The sequence below is a fragment of the Triticum urartu genome, chromosome 6A (assembly GCF_056163025.1).
Source record: "Triticum urartu cultivar PI428250 chromosome 6A, HENAU_Tu73, whole genome shotgun sequence".
Taxonomy (NCBI): Eukaryota; Viridiplantae; Streptophyta; class Magnoliopsida; order Poales; family Poaceae; genus Triticum; species Triticum urartu.
In genome coordinates, this window is record NC_141878.1 from 458,113,160 (window position 1) to 458,124,467 (window position 11,308).

General features: G+C 44.4%; 1 protein-coding gene across 1 annotated transcript; it reads left to right on the top strand.

The window, feature by feature from the left end:
- Positions 1 to 1,978: 1,978 nt before the first annotated feature.
- On the top strand, positions 1,979 to 9,667 carry LOC125514061 (protein S-acyltransferase 10). Its single transcript, XM_087528324.1, is given in 12 exon segments — positions 1,979 to 2,192; positions 2,283 to 2,397; positions 3,021 to 3,095; positions 3,184 to 3,255; positions 3,354 to 3,367; positions 3,370 to 3,493; positions 3,600 to 3,633; positions 4,295 to 4,404; positions 8,137 to 8,223; positions 8,344 to 8,427; positions 8,997 to 9,062; positions 9,166 to 9,667. Coding segments are annotated over 12 exon segments (1,005 nt in total). The 5' UTR covers positions 1,979 to 2,143; the 3' UTR covers positions 9,341 to 9,667.
- Positions 9,668 to 11,308: the final 1,641 nt, after the last annotated feature.

An 11,308-nucleotide genomic window follows, 5' to 3' on the forward strand; every position in this document is an offset into this window, starting at 1 on the left:
ATTTGTCGGCACATTCGAGCGGTGTTGCTGGTCTTATTTTAATCTGTCGAAGTGTCTTGAAGAACCGAGATACCGAGACTGATCGGAACGTATCGGGAGGAGGTCTATTCCTTCGTTGACCGTGAGAGCTTGTCATGGGCTAAGTTGGGACTCCTCTGCAGGGATTTGAACTTTCGAAAGCCGTGCCCACGGTTATGGGCAGATGAGAATTTGTTAATGTCCGGTTGTAGATAACTTGAAACTTAACTTATTTAAAATGAATTAACCGTGTGAGTTACCATGATGGCCTCTTCTCGGCGGAGTCCGGGAAGTGGACACGGTGTTGAAGTAATGTTTTGCGCAGGTTGTCCTCTAGTTTCTCGCTCGCGCTTTGCATCCTCTTCTCGCTCTCTTTTGCGAACAGGATAGCCACCATATATGCTAGTCGCCTGCTGCAGCTCCACATATATTTTTACCCTGCCTTACCTATAAGCTTAAATAGTCTTGATCGCGAGGGTGCGAGATTGCTGAGTCCCTGTGACTCACAGATTACTATTACACCAGATGCAGGGTCTGATGATTCTGCTCCAGGTGACGCGCTTGAGCTCAAGTGGGAGTTCGACGAAGACTCTCAACGATACTATGTTTTTTTTCCTGATGATCAGTAGTGGTGCCCAGTTGGGGTGATCGGGACCGTGTCGCATATTGGGTTATCTTTTATTTTGGCGCCGTAGTCGGGCCATGAGTGTTTGGATGATGTAATGTTATTTATGTACTTGATTGACGTGGCAAGTGTAAGCCAACTATGTTATCTCCCCTTTTATTACATATATATTACATGGGATGTTGTGAAGATTGCCTAACTTGCGACATATGCCTTCTATGCGATTATGCCTCTAAGTCGTGCCTCGACACGTGGGAGATATAGTCGCATCGAGGGTGTTACACCGCGGCCCCTCTTCGGAGAAGATCTCTTTGGATTCAAGACCCCGCTAAGGGAAGATCCCCTCGTGGATTCAAGACCTCCTCACGAAGAAGACCGGCTACCTTTGTATCGTCCTTAGTTGTCCGTGGATCGTGTGATTTCTTATGTACTCGATGATCTAGCACATGTGTGACTATTTCTTGTTGGGTTAGTGTTTCTCTTGTGTTTCCCCCGTGTTTTCCATCGTTTCCCTCCTCGTGTTATTCGTGTTCATCGCGGGATCCGCTCCTTTCGTGAAAGATCGGCCAATTAGGGTTCCACCCTACATCACAGCCGCGGTGGGCTCGGCGGCTGCAAGCGGCGCAACAACGACGAGGCCAGCAACTCCTCCCTCCGTCCTCCCGTGTTGAAAAGGCGCAGGGAGCAGGCGCGCACCCGCGACGCAAAGTCCCGCAACGCCGGAGCGCGGGCGTGGGTGACTTTCCGTCGCCTCGGGTGGCTCTTTGATCCGTCCATCCAGCGCCTCAGGGCGGACGAGCGCGCCTGGTGGGGGTGAAGGAGGCTGCCGCCACGGAGATGCAGCTGCGGCCTCGCGCCTGCCGGCGCTCCGGAAGGAGTACCAACTCGCCTCAACCCTTTCCGGCACGCTCATTTACCACACCCTCCACGACAACGAGTCCCCGCCTTGCGAGGACGACTCCGGTAACGACGGTGAGTCCGGCAAGGAGTAGATGCTAGTATGAAGTATCTAGTTTAGTAGTTTAAGTTTGAACTATCTATCGATGTGCTTTGTGCGGAACTATCTATCTATTGTATGATGAACTATGCTTGTATGATCTATAGAGCGAACTAGATGTTTCAAATCGAGTGCAAATTTGGTCATGTTTATCGGATCTATTCTATCGAGGAGGCAGACCTCCCCCAAAATTTATTTATAAGATACTGTAAACGAAATTTGCAAGACGCCCATATATCTAGAGATGCTCTGCATCTCACATGGATGGATCCAGTTCCCAACTGGAGTAACACCTTCTCGTCCTATCCCCACTTCCAGCTGGCCCCCATCCACTTCAATAAGACAACATAGTCCTGTCTGTCACGTGGCCCCCACCACCCCAACGGACCCCGCTTCTTCCACCGGAAAACGTCGTCTCCGGAGCACCAGAGTCGCGACCGCCGGTAGCCCTCCTCACTCCCGCTTAACCATCCTCGCCGTCGGATGCGACCGCGGCGGCCCCAATGGCGTCCTCCTCCGCCGCCGAGCCAGGCCCCCGCCTCTCCGATCGGAGTACGCTCTCCGTTCGATCCCCCCTCCTCAGCTCGATTCGGTCCCGGGTGTTTGCGTCCTGATCTGGTGTTTGGGGTTTCTCTTGCGCAGCGAGGAGGTCGCCCCTGGGCCTGAGGGCCATGGTGCTCCTGATGCACGTGGTCTTCGTCGGCGCCGTCTTCCTGCTCGATTCGACCCTCGATAGGCGGATCCACGAGGAGCCGTGGTACAGTTCCCACCTTATTTTGCCCACCAGTTCAATTTTTGCTTGGTTCAATTCCAAATTTAAGACGCGCTGTCGATTTGTGCGGCGTCCGAAGCTTTGTTCCAGCTATAGGTATCACTCTAATGATTGTTTCCCCTGTTTTAAACCATATAATCTGATATGATTCTACCAGAAAAGGTAGCTTTTGGGGTGCTAGCGTGCTAGTTGTCCGCGTGCCACCAGCTCTGAAGCATAAATCTCGTAATTTTACACAGTGATAATAACATGCTCTTCTCAGAAGTCAAAGCACTCTATTGTAGTACTCCCTCCGTCCCGTAATATAAGAGTGTTTTTGACATTAGTTTAGTGTCAAAAACGCTCTTATGTTATGGGACGGAGGGAGTATATCTGAGTGGTATTTGGTAGTTTCTTGTAGTGCCGTTTTTTGCTTGACTGTTTCAGCCAGAGTGTAGGCATCATGGTTCTCAGTCTTATTTACACTCTGGTCACTAGGAGTATGTTACGCCACGATTTCCCCCCCATATTGCACTATAAATCCCCGTCCATTCTGTTCTGACTTAGGATGTGTACAGTTATCTCTTTTTGGTTGTTGAGGATCTCCATTTGGTATCATTTTATTACAGGTATATCGGAGTGTATGGTGTGCTCGTTCTGATCGCCTTAGCGCAATACTTCTACACTGCTGGTTCATCTCCAGGGTATTGAATAGCCTTATTGAATTTATTATCATACACATTATCGATTGAATCTGATAAGTGCCTGATTTTGGGGCTCCTGTGCCGTCAGCTATGTTATTGATGCAATGCAAGCCAGTGGTGGGATGCATGCAACCTTCATCAATACCGCCACTCTTTCAAAGTAATGTCGTAATCACCATAGCATAGAAGTGTTGACAACCTATCTGAGGTATACACTGATACTTATACTTTCTTGTGTGTGTGTTTTTGATGATTAAGAAAAGACAATCCAGTTCAAAACATGGAAGCTTAAAGTCCACCACAAACCGGCCTGATCTAGAGAAACTTAGACCAATGTCTTCTTCATCGTCATGGTTGCATCAAATTGTGGATCTTTATCCTCCTGGGTCAAGCAACAGGTGAAGCTCGAGAAATTTATTTTTTAGGGTATATGCAGTAGTAAAATCCTTGTGTTTGCTCGCGGTCATAATATTAGTTTAACATTCTTCTATATTTTCTTTGTAGGGATTGGACTTGCCAATATTGCAAAATTATCCAGGTTTTGTTTTAACTTCTCAATTTATGGTGCTAAAGCTTTCATAATTATGACATGCAAATGTTCACTACGTCCATTGTATAAAATCATCGGATTGAACTTCACATCAAGTGTGGGTCGGTGACACGAAAAACAAGGCATTTTTGTGAGCCATGAGTTATGTCCACGTACCTTTGGTTGTATTTAACTAAACTCCTTACGTCACTGGTTAAGAATCGTTAAGTGGATCTATAAGAATTCAGGCATTAGAATTACAGTTGATTGTTCCATGATATAGTTGAAGTAGTCTATTTGCAGCCTTTCCGTCATACTGTTGCTCTAAATGGTTTCATTGTATTGCCTATTGAAGACCCATTTAGGTGCCCTAAGGCTATGACGAGTATCTTAAAGCTCCCTGAGACCATCCTGAGGGTCTTCTACACCCTGATGCTATGTCGGGGTTCTAATTCCTAACTAATTAGCAAAGTGGTGGTTACACGACTTTGGATGCTACAGATTGAATTAGTACTGTCTCATACATTACTAAATAGTTGTTTTTCACATGTCTTTGTTTCACACTGATCTGTGTGATCCACTGATCCTACGTCCTACTCTTCAAACTTTTTCCATGTAAAGCTTTTGCTGATTGTCTAAGTTCACTTTTTCCTACATTACACTTTTGCAGCCACCTCGTACCAGGCACTGCCATGATTGTGATAAATGTGTCCTTCAGTTTGACCATCACTGTGTTTGGCTTGGAACGTGCATTGGCAAAAAGAACCATTGTCGTTTTTGGTGAGTTTTGGCATGTGTATTTCCTGCATTATATTTTTTACATGTACATAATGACTATGTTGCCTGGCATGCACGTTCATGTGTTTCCATTGTACACCGTCTATGTTCTACTGTGCACTCTGCAGAATAAATCTGCATGTGTGTTTATTGGCTTGCTTCTGGACATCTGGTGCTGTATAAACATTTTGAGGAGCCTGCTCTATGCACGCATGCTGCGTAAGGCTTGATTGGTGTGACTATCAATGCATATCCACCCATTCTTTGATTATATGAGCAAACAGATTACACTTCACCTGGTCATGGTTTCTGGATTTCGTTTTTATCTCCAACATGCAACCTGAACATCTTTGATTTTATCATACACTATTCAGTACTAGTAAGTTACACGCGCCTTGCATGTGAGAGTGAAGTGCGAACAGATATCAACATACCACATTATAATAGTCAAAACATATACATTTGGAGTCACACACAAATAAATTTAAGATGTATGTTTAAGTTTCATCGCCCACCCCATTTGAATTCAAATTATAATTACTTAATATTTGATGACTCTGTGGTATATACTACACAAAACTCATGTGAAATGTATAAGAACAGTTGAGTACACCATTTGCAAAGAAAATTGGACTTTGTACATTAGCTTTGAACCCCCCCAAAAAACAGAAATAAAAAATAAAATAAATGTCAGTTCTTTTGGAAGAAAAAACTTGGGAGAACTCTCGTATGGAAGAGTCTAGAACAAATGAGAAATGTATGTGTTACGTGCATATTGTACAACGTAAATGATAGAATAAAAATGAATGGTGTTCTTTTAACAAAGAAAACCTGGAAAATTGAAGTTTGGAGAAGTCCAGAACAAAGGAAAAGTGTCTTTGTTTTCAGGTTCCTGCATAAGCGCAGGTGTAGAATCTTCTGGATTAGTACACGTGGCATAATCCAATGTGGTGGAGAGAATATCCAACAGCCAAGACTACCCGGATTTGCCACCTCTCAACCGTTGGATCGGCTTCATCCAACAGCCGATAATCATTGTTATTCGTATACTATATAGTGGTATAGAAACAATGTATACGCATGATGTTCTGAAAACACATTTTGATTAATCTGTTTCTGTTATTTTCATGTGGCTAATCTAATAAAGATATAGCCGAAGTTGAAGTTGATTGCACGCTTTGCACCGGGCATCGATTTGTGACTGAAAGTAAATGGGACAAGATATAGACTTGATTTTACATATGGATTGTAAAATTTAGTTGTAAGAGTTAAGTTGCCATGTGCAGTTACAAGTCAATTTGTTCAAAACTATCAATACTAGGTAGCTGATCTGAAATATTTGAACTGATGTGTTAGATGATGGATGAACCCTTTTCTTTTAGAGAGAGAATTCCTTATTTGACCCTTTCTTAAATTTTGCTTCCCTATTTGGCCCTAAACAAAAATTCTTCCCTTTTTGACACTATATTTACAATTTGTTCCCTATATGACATTTCCGTCAAATCTGTTACCATTACGTCCATTTGACCTGTCAGTATTTTCTTCCATGGACCAAAGTGCTCCTAGCTGTTAAACACCAGAAAAAAAAAGGAAGAGATGGATCGATCGAACCATTCTCTCCTCTCCCCGATCCCTGACTGAATCCTCTTCCCCGCGATAGAACTCACTCTCTCCCCCGAGCACATAGCAGCGGCGGTGCGAGGCTAAGGGGTATGGGCGACCCAGGTGGGGCTGTGGCTGTGCGTGGCGACCAGGGTAGGGCGGTGGATGGCGGCTAAGGCACCGAGGCGGAAGGGGACAAGGCGGCTGCGGATATCGCGAGCCAAGGCGCGGCGGAGGTGGTAGTTGGCAAATGCCTTGGTGCGGCTCACCCGTAGGTGAACATGACTACAAAGGGGCCGGTACGCGGCATTGAGGCGGGCTCGGCCTCGGTGCGGCTGTGCAGGCCACAGTGGTGCAATGAGGTGCGAACAGCTTCTCCTGTCTTCTAGGATCACCCTCTCTTGTTGCAGCCGGACGTCCATGCAAAGCTCCACTTCGAGGTTCTTCCGTCGTTCTTGATGTGGCGAGCATTGAACTGGCCAAGGTTTTATCGAACTAGCCAAGGTTTCCTTGGATTCGCCTTGTTTGATGCAAGATTGTGTACAAATTGGCTCTGATTTGGTTGAATCAACATGCCCATCGTGCAATTTAGCTTGAGATTTCATCGGCAGTACGAAGAACTCGTTGATGTTTCAGGAAAAGAACAGAAACAACCTTTCTTGCGATCCTTTCGTTGATCACCGCCTAGACTAACTCAAATTCCATCTCACCAAATCACCGGCACATGGCGTCGCTGTCGGCAGGCATGCTCCTGAAGCTGCTGGACAAGATGAAGACGGGCGCGGCGAAGCCAGTGGGCAAGCACTGAACGGCGGTGCTGCAGGTGATGGACATCGTCCCGATGGACCTGTTCCCGCGGCACGGCCAAGCAAGGGATGAACACCCTTTGATCTAACGACCAAACAAGCAACGGCCCTTGTTACTAGAAATATGAAGCGTGCTAGCACGCACTTCCTGTTAACCAATTCACCAATTTGAAGATTGGTAAACAAAGATAATAGGAGCCGAAGTCAATCCCTTCAAACGCTCCTTCGGGGATGGTTGCTTCGTTCCCTTGTTTACCGAACTCTTTTCAGGAGATAGGTCTACCACTGCAAACTCATTTGCTTGTAAATCCATTAGAGGAGGCTGAGGCAGTTACCAGAACTGGACGACCGGCAGCGGCGACTGCCTCAGTCCGAGCGAGGACATGGTCTCTGGCTGCGCGTGGCTGGCTGGTGGCATTCCCCTGGTCCTCCGCTTACCGGCTGTGTGCGTGGTCTACGGCTGCTCGTGGCCAATAGGAGGCGTTCTCGTTTGCCGACCGTGCGCGTGGTCCACGGCTGCCGGCACACGCATGGTCTACGGCTAATTATGTGTACTAGTTCTGAACATGGGCTAATTAGAGGATTTAATAGTGTGTATAATGCTTTTGGAACGTGATGAACTAACTAGTATGATACTGATCTTAGATATGGTAGTACAAGTTTTATAGATGTTTTCTATGACTTTTACATGCACAGATAACTTAAGTTAAGGACCAAAATATTGGAGTGCAACATCGGTGAAAATGCACTAGGGGCAAAATGGTCGTTTCATCTCACACTTAACACCGTTAGTTACTAAAATGGACGGAAGTGCCATATAGGGAACAAAATTTACATTGGGTGTCAAATAGTGAAGCAAATTTTAAGAAAGGGACAAATAAGGAATTCTCTCTTTCTTTTACCATGTACTCCGTCTATGCCAAAATATAGTGCATATTAGTATTATCCTAAGCCAAACATTATAATTTGACCAAGTTTTGTAGAAAAAATTGTTGACATCTACAATTCCATTAGATTCATCATGGAATTTATTTTGTTATCATATATATTTGGTACTGTAAAAGTTCATATATTTTTCTATATAGTTGGTCAAACTACAAAGTTTAACCTAGGAAAAATCTTAATATGCACTATTTTGGCATGGAGGGAGTATAAAGCTCATTTGGTTCGACTGCTTAAAAAAGGTTAACTATGTACGCACCAATCTTTTTTGGACTTTACTGGCAGTACAAACTGTACTGTTTATGTTGTGGTACCTTGTGATGTGTTAGGTTCAATTATTAAAGTTGTTTTAATAGTTTAATAACAAATGTTTTATATTTTCTAGGTGGTACATATTTGAAGAATCAATCCTGTCTACCTGGACTGTCGCTCTGTACATTGAGTCACTGCATTTAGATATTGAGAAAGTCTGGTAAGATATGTTATTCTCTTCTGAGATCATATTGTTGTCCATAAGATGTGGCTTCAATCCTTTCATTCGAGCCTTTCTTTTCTGGTTATCTCATGGAACTTATTTTTGTTACCATGGCAGGTGGAAGGATTTTATTGGTGTAATCCTGTTGGCAGTATTGATATTTATCCTTATGTTCCTGCTGTTGTTGTTGATGTTTCATACGTAAGCTTTTTCCTGGTCTTTTGATCTCTCTAACCATACAAGGCCTTCTAATTATTCAAAAGAGCGTCAAATGGTAGCATTTTTTATTTTATTTTCTTGAATTGTTAAGTTGAGAACATGTACTTAAATTTCCTTCGGGAAAAAGGAGGGGAGAAAATCATGGATTTGAGCTTTGTCGAAACATTACTGTCTAGCAAATGCATAGCAACAGGCCAATGGTTGAACATATAATTTTTTAAAGTTATTTCTGTTTAACTCCCAATACCACTTTGTCAATTTTCATTGAGTTATAAATTGAAGTACAGTAGCATATAATGCCTGTTGACCCAAAATGTCGCACTACGGGGTTAACCCAGTGAATAGAGGGTCAGAGGGCAAAAGCCGAAGCAAAGCGGTACACATGCCTGCCCTTCCAGCGCATGGCTGGAATTTGATTAATTTTAGGCCATTAATTGTTGGCAATGCTACAAAGGCATCATCTCCATGCAGCCCCTGCCCGAAAGGAGCAACTACATTTTGTCTTTAATGCATGCATGTTTGGCTGAATTCCCCCCTTCTATATTTTGCAGTTATATTGCTCTCACAAATCAAACAACCTATGAAGTGGCCAGAAGGAAGCGGATATTCTACTTAAGGTATGCAATACTGGAGGCGGTGACTCACGCTCCAGCTTGCTGTGATTCATCATTGCTGTATCATTAACTCGGTACTGAAACACCGGAGCTGTACTACTTGCAGGGGAATTCCTGATAGAGTTCATCCGTTCAGTAAAGGCATATGCAGAAACATCTATGACTTCTGCTTCACTAGAGAGAATGGATTTGTTCTCGAGGCCGTGCCCCCAATTGAGGAGCTGGAAGCCAGAGCAGCCCCGTACACATGCCGAGACCTGTTTTGCTGCCGATGCTGCTGATACATGCGTTGTACTGTACCATTCGTTACCCCCCAGCATGTGCTGCAACCCATCATTGAAACTTGCTCGCGAGTGGAAGCATGTCTTTCGGAGCTCCGCCAGTAGATGCCCTTTGAGTTCATTTCCATGTGAAGGTGCATGTACATTCTTAGCGACAAGAAAATGTGTGTGTGGTCCGTGGTATAGATGACTGTCCCTATGATATGAGCAACATTCGACTGAAAGAAGGTCCTGAGGACAGAAACTGTGCCAGGCGACTGCTTGCGCTTCTGTACAAAAATGTGCATTCGAGTTGTGGTTGTTTATGCCAGTGTTCAGTTTACTCTCTCTGTTTTTCTTTTTGGCTAAGTTCAGTTAAGCCATTTTATTTCTCGTGCACTTCCTCCGTTTCAAATAGTTTGAAGTTCTAGGTTTGTCCTGAGTCACACGTCTTTAAGTTTGACCAAAATCTAGGACAAAGCTAGGACTTCAAACATTTTGGAACCAGTTTTGGAACGAAGGGAGTATCAGATATCTTGTGGCCTCATTTGATATAACCTCCTATGACACCGAGTATCTTGTGAACTCATCTGATGTGACAAGGCCTCGTAAGCACTGACGAGTAACAGCGGATAATTTGCTGTTAAATATGCCAGGTTAAACCTACACCAGTACAGGGCACCGGCTGAGACCTCAGAGTGGTAGTTGTTGGCTGCAATTTGTGACCCGGCAAAAGTGACAGCAGTTGCCAACCGGACCAAAGTCCATTTCCTCGCTGTTACTCGTCACCCTGTAAAATATATACTCGCTGCGGCATGTTGTGCCATTGTGTCATACCTAGTAAGTGCTCCCTCCGTTTCCAAATATAAGTCTTTTTAGAGATTTCAACAAGTGACTACATACGGAACAAAATGAATGAATATATATTCTAGAATATGTCTATATACATTCGTATGTTACGTATGTTGTAGTCCATTTGAAATGTTTAAAAAAACTTATATTTAGAAACGGAAGGAGTAGTAGTACAGCACATTCCTGGCTGAGGTCAGATGAGCAAGGTTCCAAGGGAAAAGGAACCGATGAAGATAATGTAGGGTCAATTAACATGCAGCAGCCTACCCTTGCAGGGCTGCAGCTCTATTCTTTTCTGATCCGAGCATGTGAAGCTGCCATCAAAGAGTACTCTACATTTGTTTTTTACCTTTTAATCTTTTCTGCAGTTCCTATGATGATGAAAGCAGCGGTCTTCTTTTTCCTCCCTGTTGAGCCGCCGTTGCTTCAACTGACCCCCTTGCTCACTTCTCCGGAGGCGGTTGTTTTTTTCTTTCTCTTTTGCATTTTCTCGCGACCAGCAGACCAGGTTACACCCAGACCCAGTGCAGGTGCGCGTCGTTGTCCACACCTAAACTAACTCCCCATCACTATCAAGCTGCTTTCTTGAGCAGACATGGCAATCTACGTACGTGGTCCGCAGTCTCGCCGAGAGTGACGGCATCCATTCAACTGTCAGCGAGAATATTACAGGAATCAACGTGATAGTATCATACAACTATATTTGATACTACTAGTAGTTTACTCACGAGTGTTTCAGCTCAACTAACCTCTAGAGTAACATAACATAATCCGGAGGTGACGTCCTAGCAGACCTTTAATTCTGCATCCACATGAAGCAGAATAGAGCAGAGCAGAGCAGCCAGACACCCCTGATATTTTTAACACTAAGCGACGCATTTATGTCACGCGCATACTAAACAACAGAGCCGATTTGTCTAATTGGCGTGCTTTGCTCACCGTTCCTGATCAAATCCGCGACTTTTTCTCGTCGACGATGTCGATCCCTGCCTTGCCGTGCGGCAAGAGTCAGCAGATCCGCCAACAAAGTCATCGTGGCACCAAACTCCCACGGCCAAATTGACTCCATCTTGGCTCAAAATCATATATCTGCACACAACTACTTTAATGCGCCACGAGTATATGTTTTCTGCCCGG